This window comes from Panthera onca, chromosome B3, assembly GCF_046562875.1.
Source record: "Panthera onca isolate mPanOnc1 chromosome B3, mPanOnc1 haplotype 2, whole genome shotgun sequence".
Lineage (NCBI taxonomy): Eukaryota > Metazoa > Chordata > Mammalia > Carnivora > Felidae > Panthera > Panthera onca.
The window spans coordinates 112,560,234-112,580,115 of record NC_138344.1 but is presented as its reverse complement, the minus strand read 5'-3'; the positions used below and the strand labels follow the sequence as shown (position 1 = coordinate 112,580,115).

The following is a 19,882-nucleotide window of genomic DNA, read 5'->3' as shown; positions in this document are numbered from 1 at the left end:
TTATAAACTTTCCCTAAAAAATAACTTTTGTAATAGAGCGAACCCTTCTGGTTGAAGCAAGGCTGGTAGGACCCAAAATGCCATCTACTCTCGGCTTTATAAAGAGCCACTGCCCTTTATATCTGTTCGGCAGGGTAAATAAACATCAAGGGAAAAGAAAAGGATCAACAGAGTGGATACTTTCTATGAAAACATTGGTCAACCCAAGATTTAATAATCTAATAAATGTTTTGGGGGAATTACTTGCCTTTAAACTGCTTCTCTATTTTCAGTACACAAAGGAGGTCTTTAAAGATGCAAAAGAAGTATCCTAAGAAGAGTTTCAGAAATGATACAGAGTAGGCTACTTTAAAATACTCGGTAAAGGAAACAGCTGTTTCATATAGATGAGCCTTAGAGATAAAGCTAGGTGCAAAACTTCTTCAGAATCCTCTGGATTACCAGGCACATGTGTTCAAAAAAGTAAAACAGCACCCAGATCACCCCTTGTCAATGAAGAGAACTAATTAAACTCAAGTCCAAATGTCTCAGATATAAAAGACACGCCAATACTACATTGGACACTCAATGCAAAACAACTTCTATCATTCAACTGGTTGAACTTCTGTAACAGTAGGAAAACCTATTAAAAATATGACAGCTCTGGCTTGTCCTGCAGCAGTTTCTTGTGTGGCTCTCTAATTTTCATTCTGGAATGTTGTGCATCTGGCTGTGGTACACAGAATCCTTTGTTTCCTAGGGGATTCTACTACACCATGATAACTAAATACACTGTAACATTCTTGCTAAAACTTATTCTACTCAAATCTCAGTATTATTGAAAGAACATTCCAGAACTCAAAACAGAATCTAAATTTTGTGGTGCTAGAGTTGAAATGTAAAACCCTACATCTTACGAAGTTTCACATGAACAATCCATCTGTTTTTTCTTTATCAAATTTAAGACATTATTTTGTCCTTTGCCAAAATGGCATCTACCATTTGGTACTTTTAATTTCCTCTTATTTTTCAAATAACAATTTATAACTAAGATGAAACAAAATGTTTTTGCTCAAAAAGTTTTGGACTGAAAAAACTGGCATAGGAGTTTAGCCCTCTCAGACCCCCATTCTAGCAGGAATTCAGAGCACAATCAGATTAACTGATTATTTACATTCTGCATCCAGGGAGGAACACCATCACTTTCCTGACTGATCCATGTGGACTTGTTTTTGCTCAATACTTCTATCGTATGAGTGATAAAAAGCACTACTAGAAATACCAAAGGAGATAAAACATAAGTGGAATAAAAAGGCAATCAGATACACCACCCTCTATACATTCTAACCATTACATTTATGGAACATGCACACACAACTGATGCTGGGTCATAAAAATAAGGCTCAAACATTTTTGAAAGGCTACAATGTTCTTGGACCATAATGGAATTACAAATCAATAAAGTATTTTTTTAAATCTCCAAATTGGTGAAAATTACATTCTTCTAAATAACCCATGTATTAAAGAAGAAAAGGACAAAGGGAATTAGTATTTCTGACAAGATAATGGAAAAATTACCTCAAAATTTGTAGGATGCCATTAAGGAACTGTTTAAAGGGAAATTTATTAACTGCCTATTAGAAAAGAAAGATTTTAAAATCTAAGTTTTCTTCAGGAAACTAGAGCAAGTGCAAATTAAAGCCAAAGTAAGTATAAGTTAATGAAATAAGAGACAGACAATAAAGAAAATTAACAAAGACAAAAGGCCTCTCTGTTCTTTTTCTAAAGTGTTTGGTTATTCAATTTCCATATAAACTTTAAAGTCATCTTTTCAAAAAAATTTTTTTTCATGTTTACTTTTGAGAGAGATAGTGTGAGCAGGAGAGGGGCAGAGAAAGAGGAAGACACAGAATCCGAAGCAGGCTCTAGGCTCTGAGCTGTCAGCACAGAGCCCAATGCAGGGCTTGAACCCACGAACCGTGAGATCATGACCTGAGCCAAAGTCGGATGCTTAACCAACTGAGCCACCCAGGTGCCCCTGAAATCATCTTTTCAATTTCACAGAAACATCTGGGATTTTTTTTTTGATAACATTTTTCTTGAGATACAATTAATTTATAATTCACCCATTTTAAAATGAATGATTCAATCATTTTTAGTATAGTCACAGAGTTCTGCAATCAACAGCACAATTTTAGAATATTTTCAATCATTCTCCCACCCCAGCCAAAAAATCCATACCCCTAGGCAGCCACTCTCCATTGTCTCCCAACCCCCAGCCCTAGGCAACCACTAATCTACTTTAGGTCCCTATAGGTTTGCCATAAAATGTAATCATACAACATGTAGTCTTTTGTGACTGGCTTCTCTCACTTATAATGTTTTCGAGGTTCATCCATGATGCACCATGTAGGAATACTTCATTCCTTTTTCTGACTTTTTTGAAACTTCTAATAAAACTGCAGTAATCAAGACAGTGTGTAATTAGCATAAATACAGCATGGAGTCCAGAAATAATCCTACCCCACTCTCCACTACATATTTGGCCAGGTGAATTTTTAAAAGCATGCCAATTGAATTCAATGGGAAAAAGTACGGTCTTTTTCAAGAAATGATGCTAGAGCAACTGAACATCCACATGTGATTAAAAAAAATAATAAAAACAAAAACCACCAAACCAACACCATCCTTACTTCATACTAAAACAAAGACATTTTAGAGATTGTAGACCTAAGAGTAAAAGCCAAATACAAGAAAGCTATTATAAGAAAACATAGGATAAAATCTTTATAATCTTGGAAGTAGGCAAATATTTTCAGACAGTATGCAAAAATCATTAAAAGAAAAATGAAAAAGTGTGCTTCTTTAAAATTAAAAATATTTTGAGAAAATATTTCCAGAATATATAAAAAAAAATTTACAACTCAATAAAACCACCAATTTAAAAAATAAGACATTTCACAAAAGAATATACTTAAATAACCACATGAAAAAATACTATCATTAGTCATCAGGAAAATGCAAATGAAAACCTTAATGATACTTCACACTTATCAGAATGGCAAAAGTTGCTGACAAACCAACAAAAGCAAAAGCTGGTAAGGATGTGAAGCAAATGGAACCAAAGTGGGAACAAGTGGAACCAAACTGTTTTAGAACAGCTTTACAACTTTATACAGTTAAAATATACACTCACCATTTGATCCAGCAATTCAAAAAACCCCAAAAACATCCACGTCCACCAAAAGACTGAATATTTCGAGCTGCTTTAATCCCACCAGCTCAAAATTGGAAACAACCCAAATGGTTTTTAACTGATGAATGAACCAACTGTGATATATTTAGCTCATGGTATACGACTCAGCAATATGTAGGTATGAACTGTTAGATGCAACACTGATAAATCTCAGTAACACTATGCTAATCAAAAGCCAGATGCAAACTTAAATATACACTATGGTTCCACTTAAATGAACTGCTAGAACAGACAAATCCACAGTCACAGAAAGGAAATTAGTGGTTGCCTAGGGAAGAATGGAGGGGTATTAACTTCAGAGAAGCATGGGGGCACCTGGGTAGCTCAAGTAAAAATCTCGTGGTTGTGGGATGGAGCCCCACATTGGGCTCTATGCTGAGCACGAAGCCTGCTTGGGATTCTGTCTCTCTCCCACCCCTTCTCTTTCAGAATAATAAACTTTTTTATTTTTAATTTATATAAAGAAGCAGGAGAGATTTTCTAAAGTGATGAAAATGTTCTAAATCTTGACTGGCATGGCAGTGACACAGCTATACATTTTGCCAAAACTCACTGAATTATACAGGTAAAATATATAAAATAATTTCAATAAAGTTAATTTTTAAAAATCAGAAATTTCTCATCAGAAAATCAAGCATACTGTAAACTAGTAAAACATCTTGGTCCTGATTAAGTTCTTCATTTAAAAATATGTATAATTGGTATCATTCTAGACCTTACTCAATTTGGGATAGCTAATTCAAAATAAATAATAGGATAAATAATCCCATAAGAGCATTCCAGACCACCAACCCAAAGAAGGTTGCCTAACATGTTCTGGAATGGTATACAGATAGCCCTTCGCACAATACTGAATCCTTGGAGAAGAAAAAACTAACAAAAAAGTTAAGTGTGCACATTAGAAAATTGAAAAATTAGGCTGAACAAGTAGGATGAAGTCCACTCTCGTCCTTAATATCCAGCCTTTTTCTTAAACAACCATGGTATTTCTTCTGGTCTACCAAAGTAATTACTGGCACTAAGTTTCATAGAGTATCAGTTTTGTTTTCTTTATTGTGACCCCCTCAAGAACAGCCAGTGACCTTGTCTCATTTTTTTGGGTATCATCCCAAGTGCTAAGAACAACAGATACTTTGACTCTATTAATTAATGAACTTAACAATTATGTTGCAAAAACTGAAAAAAGGGTGAAACACTACTTTAACCAGATAGCGTACTTTAACCAGATTGCCTAAAGAAAGCAACCAGAATTACGCTCATCATGTAGGATGAGAAAGTCCTTGATTGTCTACAGCCTAAGACACTGAAAAATATGACCTTCAAGTATAGATTGAATAAGAAACATAAGCAGACCGAGAACAGAAAAAGATATTATCTTGGGGAGGAAGAAAGAGGGCTGGTGGCTATGGTGTATAGCCAAGAATCAGGAAAGCAGTGATGTTATGCTTTTAATGACTTTTTTTTTTTAATAAATGTTAAAAAAAAATTTTTTTTTCAATATATGAAGTTTATTGTCAAATTGGTTTCCATACAACACCCAGTGCTCATCCCAAAAGGTGCCCTCCTCAATACCCATCAACCACCCTCCCCTCCCTCCCACCCCCCATCAACCCTCAGTTTGTTCTAAAAAATATGGAATGCTTCACGAATTTGTGTGTCATCCTTGTGCAGGGGCCATGCTAATCTTCTCTGTATCGTTCCAATTTTACTATATGTGCTGCCGAAGCGAGCACGCTTTTAGTGACTTTTAAGGATCTTATAAAAAAGTGTGACGATGTGTGTTTATGGTTTGTTTGTTTTTTGAAAGAGGGCACAAGTGAGTGAAGAGCAGAGAGGGAGAGACAGAGAGAAAGAGAGAAGCGGGCTCGCCAGCGGCTTGTGTTTTTTACCTGAAGCAGGACACAAGCTCATCTGACATGGGACTCGCACTCACCAACTATGAGATCATGACCTGAGCTCAAGTCATATGCTTAACGACTGAGCCATCCAGGCACCCTGTTTATGGTTTTTAAGGAGATTTAGAGAGAACAAATGAAATGAGGAGACCTAAATGATTCCTCTGTAAAACAGAAATATTTAAGATATCTGGGGCATCTGAGTGGCTCATCAGTAGAGCATTTGACTTTGGTTCAGGTCATTATCTCATGGTTCCCTGAGTTTGAGCCCCCCATCAGGCTCTCTACTGTCAGCACAGAGCCCGCTTTGGATCTTCTGTCCCCCTTCTTTTTGTCCCTCCCCCACTCACACATCCTCTCTCTCAAAAATAAGCATTAAAAAAAAGTGGGGGGTGGGGAGTGCCTGGGTGGCTCAGCTGGTTAAGCATCCAACTCTTGGTTTCAGCTGAGGTCATGATCTCACACAACTTGTGGGTTCGAGCCCTGTGTCAGGCTCTGTGCTGACAGCGTGGGGCCTGCCTGGGATTCTGTATCCCTGTCTCTCTCTGCCCCTCCACCCTCATGCTCACTCACTTTCTCTCAGAAATAAACATTAAAAAATAAAAAATTAGAAAAATTTTTTTTAAAAATCAGCAAAAAAACAAGGGAAAATACTTGTTACTTTGATATAGTAAGTCACTTGACAGTTTTCATTTCACATATTTAAACAAAGTCAATGCTTTCTGATTAAGTACATCAGTATAATTTTGTTATTAACAATGTTTAGTAAAATGTGAACTACCTCAACCATGTCCAGCATCTAAAATAATTAAAAAAAAATTTTTCCGTTTCAGGTCATTTGAGAAGACCAAAGGGAGAAGGCAAATAGAACATAAATTTCAATGAGAAAAAAGAAGAGAAAATCAAGAGCACCCAACTCGGCTCCCCCCATATACAGAGTATCTAACAAAGAAAAGTGGGTAATCCCTAAGAATCTGCTGAGAACTTTTTTCTTTGGGGGTAGAAAGCAGGGAGGTCACATAATCTCTATTGGAAATAACAGGGACCCATGTAAAGAAGGTTAAGGAATACCAAGAGTAACCACACATTTGGGATAACAATAGAGACGGTGTGGGGAACAACAAGGGAAGTCCCTGCTTTGGAGAGCTGTCATAGTCCAGCCAGAAGCAACAACAGAAATTTTGGGAAAAGTGACAGGGCTCAAAGAATAATCAGTTTGAAAGCTCAAGCCAATGTAGCTTTTAAGCATTTGTGACATATTAGGTCATGACTCTTTCATGTTTACTTTCAGTGGAACAGTACAACATTATTACCTTTGGATTCTTGCCTTCCTTGGCCAATAATGCACGAAGTCTCTCTTGTGAAGGGGGTGCAATGAAGATAATATAAGGTTTCAAGTCTGAATTCCGGAGAGTCTTCAATGACTATTAAAAAAAAAATATTTTGGATCTTTATAATAATTTTCATCATTTATTTGCTTCCCAGTAATATAGTTCAAATAATAATATCATTAAAAAAAAAAAAAAACATTGCCTATGAATGTTTCCAAACATCTTTGTAACAATTCACAATATTTTAAGATCCTACCATTCACTGTAAGAATATACTATGTGCCTATGCAACACACACACACAAATTAGCTTGCCCTGTTTATATATAATGAAATAAAAATGACACTGAAGGTATACAACTATGTGATGCTAAAATATCCTCTAATAAGATCACATAAAGATTATAAATAACCATATTCAAATTCCATTTTGGAGGAAGTAGAAATAAGCAGTAATGTTATTGGGTGCTGGGATCTAAATACAAGCAGAATATAAAGAAAAATTTCACACACATATATAAAAAGAAGTTCTGGAAAAGTACACCCAAGAAAAAGCAGACTGAATTAGGAGATTGTGGTTTTCACCCTGCCTTTGCCACTGCATGACTGTGTGTTCCTCAACTGAAGCACACTGTCTAAACAGGGATTACAGGAACATGCTTTTTCTATCTAATAACATTATTAAGACAATACATTTTAACTACCGTAAGTTCTTTGAAAAATGTTTTCACCCAATTTAACATTAAAGAATTCTGAAGGCATTTAGTGAAAGCATTTATACTTTCTTTAAAATGTTTTTAATGTTTATTTATTTTTGACAGAGAGAGACAGAGACAACAGTGTGAGCAGGGAAGGGGCAGAGAGGGAGACACAGAATCTGAAGCAGGCTCCAGGCTCTGAGCTCCAAGCTGTCAGCCCAGAGCCCGATTTGGGGCTTGAACCCAAGAACTGCAACCGCAAGATCATGACCTGACCTGAGCTGAAGTTGGACGCTTAACTGACTGAGCCACGAGGTGCCCCGCATTTATACTTTTCTTTTTTGTTTTTTTACATTTATTTTTGAGACAGAGAGAGACAGAGCACAAGTGGGGGAGGGGCAGAGAGAGAAGGAGACAGAATCCGAAGCAGGCTCCAGGCTCTGAGCTGTCAGCACAGAGCCCGATGCGGGGCTCAAACTCACAAACCATGAGATCATGACCTGAGCCGAAGTCGGGCACTTATCCGACTGAGCCACCCAGGTGCGCCCCTGTACTTTTCTTAAATCAAATGTTTATAATTGAAATAGTAGAGACTAAGTTCTTTTGTCCACTAAAAAAACAGATGACCAGTGGAAAAAATAGTATGAGAACTTTATTTACCTGTGTACGAAGACTTAAAAGACATATTTTGCCAGAGTTGATCACTTGCCGTACAGAATCTATGCTGGTTCCATACAGATTCTTCTCAAATTCACCATGTTCAATGAACTTTCCAGCTGCTATGTCTGCCTCAAATGCTTGCCGTGAAACAAAGTGGTAATCTCTACCAGCTACTTCGTGGTCTCGCCTACTCCGAGTTGTATCTAGGCAAACAAAATCAGGTAAAAATAACGGGCATGGATCAGAGTAAAGATGGGGGATATTTCTGCTAGTCAGGAAAAATTTTAATTTTGTAACACAGAGGAAATGTAAAATGACGAACTGAGGAAATGTTAAGAGCCCATGTGTTTAACACTGACTGGTTTTATTTCTAGACTGAGAAATGAACAAAAATGTGGTTTTAGTATCTTAATAATAGTTACATTTAATTGCCGTAACACAGTTTATGCTTACACTTTAAATTGCTTCTTGCATTTAAACACTACCATTTTTTTCCTAAAGTTTATTTCCATAAGATTAGGCACTGTGTAATATTTATTCACTTACTTACCTATTTATTATTTACTTATACTATTTAATTTTAAGATACAGCATTTTTAAACGTTTATTCATTTTTGAGAGAGACAGAGCACGAGTAGGGGAGGGGCAGAGAGGAGACACAGAATCCAAAGCAGTCTCCAGGCTCTGAGTTGTCAGCATAGAGCCCGATGTAGGGCAAGATCATGACCTGAGCCGAAGTCAGACACTTAACCAGCTGAGCCACCCAGGCGCCCCTAGGTACTATAAAATCTTTAAACAGAACTTCTGTGTTCAGACATTCAGTCTACATTTCTATCTTCTGCATCAGTTTAAAAAACAGAAACTGATTCCATATTGAATAGGGAATCGTAAGAAACCCAAATTGAAACTCATTTAGAAAATAATTAGTACCACAGGAAAAATGGAAATTTCTCAATAATGACTATCTTGAGTTACATATTCTCAAAAGATTTGATTAAAACAAAGTTCCTTTTTTCTGGGCAAAACTATTTTTGATGAACTGGATGAAAAATTTCCCTCCAGTTAGGTTCTAAGATAGAAAATTGAAAAGCACAGGAAAATGAGAATGCATCCAAACTTACGAGGAACCGCAGATGCAAAGCGGTCTTTTTCCTTGTTCATGAGCCTCTGACGCAATTCATTCTGGCCACAGTTCTGTGGACCAATCAGAATGATAGGTCTTTTCCTATTTGCTGGCTGATGATAAAGTGACATTTCCTCATAAGTTAAGATCTCTTCATTGTCATAATCTTTGAAAAAGAAAAAGTTAAGCCCTTCAGATAGAATTATTGCCATGTAATAAAAATGTACTCAAATTTTCCAAAAAATTGGAGAGAAGATACTTTATTATCATTAAAAATGCTTAGCTTTTTGGATGAAGATAGTAATAACTGGGTAGGATTATATGAATATTTTCCAATGTGAATATATACTTCCCAGGATACTACGAAAATAAATCAGACAATATACTGATCCTTCTGGAAGTGTTTACTGCTCCTTATGCTTCATAGTTTGAATGTTTTAATACAATATAACTACACTCCTTCTTATGTAAAATAACTAGTTTGCAGCCAATACTCTGTCAGAGGGTGGGCACCAGGGGATAAACTAATGAGAATATTATCTGCCATTTTTGTAAAATGGAGATAATACTTCACTTAGAGGGTTGGTTTAAGGATCAGACAATATATATGCTGAGCACAACACCTGGCACTGACAAACATTTACAAATAGTAGCTACAACTAATGTTATCAGAGAAAGTAGGGATACTTTTCTGTGATTATATAACTTGAAATCAGGTCATTATGTGTGCTATCCGAACTTGGAATACTAACTTGAGGTCACGATTCAAGATGTATAAATTGTGAAAGGTGGGGTAACATTCCTAAAGCCCATAACCCAGATGAAATCAGAGCTGTCAAGTGGTAAGAACAAAGGCAGAGAACTAGCAGCCTGCTATCTTCTCACTCCTGTTCTCACTCCCTGTCGGGGAAAGAGCATCAGATATATGGTCACACTTGGCTGTAAGTTCCACGGGGTCAGGCAATCATTTTAGTCTTGCCAGTGCTTTGCACAGAGTGCAGAGTAGGAACCCAAACTGTCTAGATTCGAGCTCAACTATATATGCTTTAAGAACTAAAGCAGATTTTTAATATTTGAACTTCAGTTTGTTAATCTGTAATCTCAAGGAATTTATTGTGAGACCTAAATGGATGAAAGTATCTAAAGTATATAGTTACTACTCCTGGAATAGAATGGTTATTATAAATGATAGTTATTATTGTAGAAATATAATTCCTGCCTTTCCCAAAATACTTTACACTCTGAAAAATCTGAGTTCTTCCTTCTAACATGTACAATCAGACTGTGGCAGCATTTTTATTTATAAAGACTTAGTTTATAAATCTGTAAGCTTCAGATATGCAGGTTTTCTATAATAGCTATTAGAGCTGAACCAATTTAGTATGTTTCAAAAGATGCAGAAACATACTTACCCAAATATAGAGCAAAGGATTAAAAATTCAATAAATCTTAATTACATAGTGATTTAATTAGCATTATGGATATTTATTTTGGAAAAAAAAATTTTATTAAAGTAGACTGAATCTCTTTTAAATAGAATTTTTCAATAACCTATAATATTTTATTTTTGTGTTTAATTTATGCTACCTAAAAAAAAAACAACTCAAGATATTGAGAGAATAATAAGCCTTATAAATTGTATAAGAAGTTAAGGAGTGCCTTTGCTTTATTATTTGGCTTGTTTCTGACATGAAGCAAAGCAGGGGGAGAAAATTCTAATGCACGTTAAGGACGAATGAAGAAGGTAATGAAAAGCAGTAAATGAGGTTGGGTTTATAAAAACTGGATGTGGAAACTGCCGAACTAAGGTAGTTGGTGCCTAATAGGCAACAGCCATCACTCAGGTCAGCAGACTGCTGTCACTTGTGAACACAAACCCTGTGTTACTAGAGCCTTTGATGTGGAGAGAAGCTACACTTAAAATTTTTTTTTAAATCTTAGTAATAAAACAAAACAAAAACACTCTCCTTTTGTGCCTGACTCAGCCAACAGGTAGCAGGCTCTGTGGAAGGGTTGTCTTGGTGACATGAGTTACTGTAAACAAAATACTCATTTGGAGGCATGTATTAATTTTGCAAAGAATTTAAGTAGGAAAAACAGGAATCTATCAAACACTACATAATGCTAAATTGTACTTTAATTTTTATGCCAGTTTTTCTCTAAACTCAAAACACTGCATTACTCATAGGATTCCAAAAGAAAATAATTTCTGCTAAATGACTTTCTTAAGCACATATGTTACATTAAGAAGCAAAATAGGACTAATAGTATAACTCCCTAAAAATAGCAGTTTAATTTCTTTCAAGTGTTAGATATAGACCTCTTTGAGATGTAAATCCAGCTATATCTTAGAGGAGAACTCACCATCATTTTTATTTGCATTATATAAAACCTTTTTCCTCTTCTTTTTATTCTTCTTTGCACACCATAGTTTTCCTGTTGAATAATCAGAAACAACTATAAATGTGGTACTTGTTTCCTTGAACAAAGCTATGTATTTCAAATTGAAGAACTGAAATAGTTTTCCATTGAAATTTATAAACACATATTACATTGTTCACAGAACTATTTTTCAGGGAAACAGTTACAATTTTCCATTAGTCTCACATCACAGACACTTTTTAATACTTAAATCTTGTCCTTCATTTAGAGTCCTAAGATAATCAGTTTTGCTGCTCATATCACTCTTACCATGAATACATCTTTCTTGACAGTTCTAACTGATTTAAACAGTTCAGATGGAGACCTAAGAAACCTCTCATTAATGTCAAATATTAAGTGTCCAACCTGATTTTTCTGGCTCCTTATCTTCCTCTATGGTTTGCTTCATAGCTTCCCTTTGCTGCTGAAAGCTTTTCCCTTAGTAGCAGAAAGAAAATAATTAGTATAATTAAATTAGTATAATTTAAGACAAAAGAATAGAAGGGTTTTTGTTTTTTTCATCAAGGGGATAACACCAGAAGTAACTCTTCACTTATATTCCTTTTTTTGGTTATGGTAACCTTCTTTTAATATAAACATATAAACCACAAAAGAAACAAACAGGCAACAATAATACAATACATTATAAGATGTTTCTAATATGTCAAACACTAATGTTGGACTATGATCAAATGTAAATTAGAGGGTACATTATTTAACGGTAAGACACGTATTTTAAAAAGTTCTTGTGAATTCCCCTCCGTCTCAGTCTAAGAGATGGATTGTGACAAATAGTTTTCCTTTTCACTCTTTTCCTCAACATGCAATTTTCAACAAAACTTAAAAGTTGTATTCTCTGTATTCTAGCACACAGTAATGTTTTATGACTAAAAGTATTAACTGGCCTCTTTTCAGCATTATTGTTATCAGTAATAATTACTGATATTTATACTACATTATAACTGTTTGATTCTTTGGTTCAAGGTTTCTGTGAAGAGGATCAACATTTATTTGCTTTTCAAAGAACCTTCCAGCCCTTACCTCCCTACCCACTTTCCAGTGGTTCTTAGTAATCAAACCAGTTACTATTTATTTCCCTTTCTCATATACAAACAAATGAAAAAACAAAAAATTAGACACAGAAATAACTGGATGGATTCAATCATAAGATATAAATATGTTCTAGAGATTACTGGGTTAACTCCCAAAGAATAGATCGTACTTACTTGACACAAAATTTTATCCAAAACAGAGTCTTTTTAATTTTTCAATTTAACCAACAAGTAGCATTTGGAAAAGGTTTTTCTGAGGGGAGGATCACCATAAAGTAAACTAAAATAGTAGTAGATATCATTTGTTTCTGGTGACGATTTCTTATCAGGCCCCAATTGACAGATTTTTATGCATAACACTGATGTTTTTATGAAGCATTATTTTCTGAATTTACAGGTGAGGTAGCTACACCTCAATGAAATTAAGTGATTTACTGAAGACTCAAAAGGAGCAGAATTAGGATTCAAATTCCTATCTTACTCTCCAAGACAGTGCTCTTTTCATGGTACTATGAAACCATAACATTTTATTTCCTCTTTTTTATGTTTTCCTCCCTTCAATGGAACTGACTGCTCTTTCTTCTCAATAACTAATAATGTATAATGAGATCAGTTTAATTTTAGATCATGTAGTAAAGAATCTGTGATACATATGGAAGACACCAGGCTATGTGCTGAGGGTACAAAGACATGAAACTCAGTCTAGTTGGCAGAATATATTCCCTTTTAAATCTTCCTGCCATCATATGAGAGTATGTCAGCTATAATTATAAGCCTCCAAATGTTTAAAGTATTAAGTTTCAGCCTATCAACCAATCCTAGGACATGTTTTACTAGAATATAATATAATAGAAGATAAATAATAAACCAGTGTTAGAAAATTTAATAGTTCAATTTTTACAAAGCTTTCATTAAGCATTTACTATGTAGAAAGTACTATGTTGGATCTTGGTTCTGGATCAGTTAAAATTATCTCAAATTAAAGAAATTAATTCCAGGAGGTCACTTTACAAAATAATATGTGAACATTCACCATTTGAATTTAAGATACTACTCAATGTATTCCCTTGCATTTATTCTTCTCAATCCCTTTTTCTTCACATATACATATGTACATATATATGTTTTAATCATTTTTTTACTTCCACCTTTCAGCTACCAATGATACAAATAAATGAAAAACATTTCATTCTAAGTTTTTCCTCTTAGAATTAAGATTTTAATATAGGCGGCTTTCAAAGTTTTTGATTTTCATCTTGTTTTCAGAGATCTACCTTAAAATCAAATGTATTTTTTTTTGAAAGATAAAAGTGGTTTTACTTAAAAAACTTGGACTAGAGTTCAACTTTTTAAATTTTTATATCTAGTTTTTTTTTTTGTTTCAAGCCAAGGATTCTTGGAAATCAATAAGCAAATTCCATCTATGTTGGCATAATCTGCAGAACTCAGTGTATTTCATAAGAACAAAAGCAAAACCATTAATACTGAGTCTGATACACTCAAGAAGCATTAAAGATAACCAGGTTATCTTCAGGAGCTATACAGACTGCATTCCTAGTAAAAACAAGTAAATATGGTGATGGAAAATTTTAGAGCACTAAAATTTTAAAGTAAAAAAGAAATAAAAATAAGTATCTGATGTTAACAGATTTAGAAAAAATAAGGAGCAAAATAATTTTGATCAGTTACATATTAAAATGTTTAAAAGCATTACAGTCATGTACTTCTATGGCACATTTTTATAGTACATATGGATGTAGACTGTTGTTATGACAGCAGACATTAATGGAAGGTAGACAATATGACTTCTTAAGAAGTCTTCTAACAAAACCTTCATCAAACTCAAACTAAGGTGGGTTCATTTATTTGTCCTATAAAAAAAAACCTTACAAATGATATCACTGAAATCTCCTTGGTGCATCTCTATACTTTTAGAAACTCAATACAATCAGTCAATATACTCTAGTTCTAAATATTTATGGGCTAAGGCTGGCATGATGAGAAGATATCAAATTGATATTTGGCACGAGCACTAAGTAGAACATGATGGCTACTCAATACCGCAGGATTTCTAGAGGAACATCTCGTGTCTGTTACTGTGAAGAATCAAGGGTGTAGCATCATCCCCTGAAGTTAATATAAGAAGCCCATTCCTCATTCCTTGAAATATGACTGAGTATAGACAAAATCTGTTTTCAGCTTTTGGATTTTAAAGCAGACGGTTTGTGGCCTTCTGTGGTTTTATACACATAGACTCAACTGCATGAAAAAGTAACTACATCCGTTTTTAAAGGACATGAAAAAGCGAGTTCTTCTCTGTGAAGCCTTATATTTCAAATATTTTTTTTTTAAGTTTATTTGTTTTTAGAAAGAGTGAACAGGGGTGAGGCAGAGAGGGAGAGAGAGAGAATCCCAAGCAGGCTCCACATTGTCAGTGGCAGAGCCTGACATGGGGCTTGATCTCACAAACTGTGAGATCACGAACTGAGCCAAAATCAAGAGCCAGATGCTTAACTGACTGAGCCACCCAGATGCCCCAAAGTGATTTTTTTTTAATTTTTAAAAAAATTTTTAAAATTTACATCCGAGTTAGTTAGCATATGGTACAACAATTTCAGGAGTAGATTCCTTAATGCCCCTTACACATTTAGCCCTTCCCCCCCTCCCACAACCCTTCCAGTAACCCTCTGTTTGTTCTCCATATTTAAGTCTCTTATGCTTTGTTCCCCTCCCTGTTTTTATATTATTTTTGCTTCCCTTCCCTTTGTTCATCTGTTCTGTGTCTTAAAGTCCTCACATGAGTGAAGTCATAAGATATTTGTCTTTCTCTAATTTAGCTTAGCATAATACCCTCTAGTTCCATCCACATAGTTGCAAATGGCAAGATTTCATTCTTTTTTATTGCTGAGTAATACTCCATTGTGTGTGTGTGTGTGTGTGTGTGTGTGTGTGTGTGTATACACACACATACCACATCTTCTTTATCCATTCATCCATTGATGGACATTTGGGCTCTTTCCAAAATGTTCTTTTAAATATGTACTTTATACTATATTGTCTTTTTACCTGGAACAAGCCCAGCTAGAGGTTGATTATCTTCGTCCCCTTCTCTATAGGCTTGCCACCAATTTGGATCTTCTTGACTGATGACATGAAGTATATCGCCTTTTTGAAAAGATAGACCTAACTCTCGACATGGAACATAAGGGTCATCTGAGGGGTCATAGTCAAAATGAGCTTTCACATGGATCTAAAAGATAAAAAGGGTAAAAATTAAAACAACGGTAATGATGAAATGGCAACACAAAATATTCAGCATAAATATAATCAAAATGTTACAATTTTATTAGTGCAAAGCAATTATGAGTTGAAAGAAGGGAGGTTTAGTTAAGTAACTGCAGTATTTTCTCAGGCTTGTTTTCTTCAGTTAAGTTCATCACTCTGTTGATTACAAACATGTACTAGAGTACAAACAACAAACAAAAACTGTATAAAAGTATGCACAGGACTGCACTGTTAGCTGCTAACTGAGCCTGAAGTGCTAAGGGGCCTCAAAGGCTTGAGAGAAGCAGAAGGAATGTAACTGAGACCATTTCCCCCTCTATTCCTGACCTTTGAAAACAATGACTCTGCAGTAAGGTATGTAATTTCTAAACCACTACTATCTAGAAATGTGGACTAAACCTCACCACATCTGTCACTTATGCAGGAGAGTGTCAGTTTCCCTGGTGCTGTTACCCTTCTTGAATACACTGTCAGTGCGACTGTGCCTTAAACTTCTCTCAGTGTTTCTTTTAAAAGGGATCTGTTTAGGTTCATAAACAATCACACCCCAAACTGCTAAAATAACCTAAATCAAGTTTATAACAAATTCCTGTGCATTCTATTTGTAGGCTTTGAAATTTAACTAGTTGTATGGTTATAATTTTTGCTAACAATTTTTCTGCATATCAAAAAAATGTGTTACACTTGCAGCATTAAAGGTAAGAATTCACATGAATCTTACTGAGAGCTAAGTTATTCCTATACTATTTCCTCCAATATACCTCTATAAGATGTAACAAAGTTGTCTTAATTTTAATAAAGTAAAAAGAATTAATATTAATATTCTCTTTAACTTTCCATTATAATTTTCATCCAGCCTGGTTAAGTGACATGTGACATTTCCAAAATCTGTAAGAAGTCCATTTTCATCTAATGAAATCCAGCACCTATATGCAATGAGTGTTTCTGCCCCATAGAGGTTAAACTTTAGGTTTCAGCTCAATGAGCCAAGCAACTAATTGACAGCTTAAGAATTTTATTATTCGGAGTCCTTTTCTATCCAATTGTTATTGCCTTTTACATCCTCACCATAATTGAGGCCACCTATCATAAAAATAATACTGGTCTGCTTCAAGAATTGTTTTATGAAAGTACAGTATCTTTTTTCAGCTCCTAAAACACAAAATTGAGTATTTTCAATGATGATGGATATATGAAATTTGATAAAACACTTTATAAGTGATAAAAATATATCTCTATATATCTAATCCATCTCCCTCCATAAGGCATAACCAAGAATCCTCATGAAAGTAACAGCCTCTTTCAGAAATTATGCTTGAGGGTGTCTTAAATATTTTTATAATTTCAGAAAAATATTTTACTAACTACTATATATAGGAAATGAGAAAATCCAACTCCCAATATAAAACTGGCAATACTGAAATAAAGCAAATGATCCAGTTAAAAATGCAGAACTTACATAGCTAGTCTGCTTTTTTTGGGGTTATCTTTTCATGGATGTACTCCGTAAGTTCAAATAGTACACAAAGTCATAAATGTATGGCTCAATGAATTCCACAAATGAAACATACCTGTATAACCAGCATGCAAATCAAGAACGAGAATATCACCAGCACGTGAGAAGCCCTGACTCCTGTACCTTTCAGTCACTAACCACCCTATGTCCTCCAAGGGCAAACATCATCCTGATTTCTAGAAGCATAGATTAGTTTTCCCGGTATTTTGCTTCATACAAATGGAATCACAACGTACACACTCTTGGATTAAATATGGTTAAGAGACCTCTTTCATTTGGACTGTGTTCTGCTGCATTCCAGCTAGAGAGTGCCCTAAAGAGCCTTACTGTTAATGTGAAAACAGAGTTTTAACACCTTGAAAACTCTGCCAGGTAAAACCAAAAATAAATTTTAGAAAGTTATACAAAAGTAGCAGAGAATCAAAACACAGTTGAGACTTGGATTAAAGAGATTATACATACAATTTATAACCTTGGCATAAAATGTAGGATAATCTAGAAGTCCCTGTCAACCAATCTTCCAAAATCTGCTTAAATTGTTGCCTTTTTAGCCAAAGAGTCTTAGGAATCTAATTATGGAATCACAGGGATTATTTAAGGAGGTAGAGAGATTTTTGTTATCAGGCTTTTATTTTAGACATCTAGGAGATCAGACTAATTTGGTCACCTGACTGACGATTTTATCAAATAGCTTTCTGAAAGCAATACAGAGCATGTTTTCAAAGTGTTCTGCTAAGATCACTTGCCTAGAATGTTTATCAAAATACTAAATTCTTATGCCACATCTCCGACTTCGACTCTGCATTTTAACTAGGCTCCTCGGATAACTGTTACACACATGCCATTTAAAACCCTAGTGCCTGGGTGGCTCATTCGGTTAAGCATCCAACATCAGCTCAGGTCATGATCTCATAGTTTGTGATTCGGGCCCTGTGTTGGGCTCTGCGCTGACAGCTCAGAGCCTGGAGCCTGTTTCAGATTCTGTCTCCCTCTTTCTCTGCCCTTCCCCACTTGTGTGCTGTCTCTCTCAAAAATAAATAAATAAGCATTTAAAAATAAATGAATGAATGAATGAAAGAAAGAGAGGAAGAAAGAAAGAAATGTACCCTAAAATCTTAGGGAACTACTACCCTAAGGGAAACTAATTAGACCACTGTGGAGGCTGTATCTAGTTCAACGACCTTTGCCAAAGTCCAACAAAATCAGCCAGAGATGCTTTTCACTCTACTCCTGCCTTGGGGTCACCCCTTGACCATTCAGATTTAGCTGGTTTGGAATGGGGCCTCTCTTTGTGTAGGCTGAGGAAGAGTACAGAGGGGAAATGCTTTGCTTATCTAGAGCTGTATACAATGTAACCTAAAATTAAGAGCAAAGCAAAAAAAAAAAAAAAAAAAGCAAAGTTTTTTCACAACAGAGCTTGACCATTTGGTTGAGTTAAAGTCTGAGCATTGCCTTGTCATACTTTATGTGACTTCTATCCATATATTCTACCAATCAACTCTTATCAGTGCTAGAAGGTATCTCCATCCATTTTTCCTCTCCAGCTCCTTTAGTGGCTATTTTTTTTTTTTACCATACAAAGGAAAACAAAGCCTTTTTAAAATGGAGAGATGCTGACCCTTCTAGAAGACTCCAGGGTTTAACAATGCTGCAATGTCAGTACAACGTATCTCATGATCAAAATATTGTTTGGTTTCAAAACAAAACAAAATCTTGTGTTTATATACAATTACCTTCCAGCCCAACATTTTTCTCTGGGCCTTTTCATAGTACCTGTAAACTATTCACATTCGAAGTCCTAATGATGGGGATATGGTAAAGAGATAACAATTCATCAATTTATTTACATCTTTCCTAAGGGAGTCCATGCTCCAAAATAATTTTTCTTTGTAATTTTTATTTCTGTATTTCTTATTATAGATTTATCTTGAAGTTTTGAAATTATTTGTGGAAAAGAATGAAAGTCTATCTATCTTCCTTTAGCTTTGGCCTAAACTCTACCCCTTGCTCACACTGTAAAATTAAGGGCAGCATCAAGAAAAGCCTTTCCAGTGTGTTATAACAGTTTCCAAATTCCTCCTCCAATCCTAGATTCCTCCTCCCAATGCCCACTCAAGGATTATCTTTGTCTGCTTCCATATTTTATATGAGAAGTTTTGGGTATCTGTGGGACATCCAGAAGTTGTTCAGTAGAAGGGAGACAGAAATATGAACCTTAGAATAACAGCAAACTTAACACAGCAATTGCCCTAACTTGAAAAGGGATGTCCATCTAATATACACTGAAATTTCATAAAAATCTTAAATTTTTAAAAAATGTTTATTCTTGAGAGAGAGACAGAGAGAGCAAGAGCGAGAGCATGAACGGGGGAGAGGCAGAGAGAGAAGGAGACACAGAATCCAAAGAAGACTCCAGGCTCTGAGCTGTCAGCACAGAGCCCGATGTAGGGCTCTAACTCACAAGCTGTGAGATCATGACCTGAGCTGAAGTCGGACGCTTAACCAATTGAGTCACCCAGGCGCCCCAGTATTCATAAAAATCTTACTGCATTATAAAATTCCAGATCCTCTTCCAAAGGAGAGAAAAAATTAAGATGAAAATTAGAGAATACATTTTATACTTCTTAACAGAAAAGTAAATACATTTGACAAAGGCAGTTCTCAACT

The 19,882-nt window shown here is 35.2% G+C and overlaps 1 protein-coding gene, 1 long non-coding RNA gene and 1 other non-coding gene across 7 annotated transcripts in view; 1 reads left to right on the top strand and 2 right to left on the bottom strand.

The window, feature by feature from the left end:
* Positions 1–19,882, bottom strand: part of PALS1 (protein associated with LIN7 1, MAGUK p55 family member) — a 93,662-nt gene that overhangs the window by 3,201 nt on the left and 70,579 nt on the right. For all 5 annotated transcript variants that reach the window (XM_060620093.3, XM_060620097.3, XM_060620094.3 and 2 more), the window contains exons 8-13: positions 15,481–15,664; positions 11,729–11,800; positions 11,306–11,377; positions 8,940–9,107; positions 7,819–8,021; positions 6,444–6,554 (exon numbers count right to left, since the gene is read on the bottom strand). In XM_060620093.3, coding sequence (XP_060476076.1) covers positions 6,444–6,554; positions 7,819–8,021; positions 8,940–9,107; positions 11,306–11,377; positions 11,729–11,800; positions 15,481–15,664 — 810 coding nt within the window. The remainder of the gene's footprint in view (positions 1–6,443; positions 6,555–7,818; positions 8,022–8,939; positions 9,108–11,305; positions 11,378–11,728; positions 11,801–15,480; positions 15,665–19,882) is intronic.
* LOC132670017 (uncharacterized) lies at positions 4,659–7,971 on the top strand. The gene is made up of 3 exons (XR_009606381.3): positions 4,659–6,085; positions 7,282–7,473; positions 7,935–7,971. It is a non-coding gene; the product is annotated as an uncharacterized LOC132670017 (long non-coding RNA).
* Positions 4,862–4,968, bottom strand: LOC132670471 (U6 spliceosomal RNA). Its single transcript, XR_009606709.1, has one exon. It is a non-coding gene; the product is annotated as a U6 spliceosomal RNA (small nuclear RNA).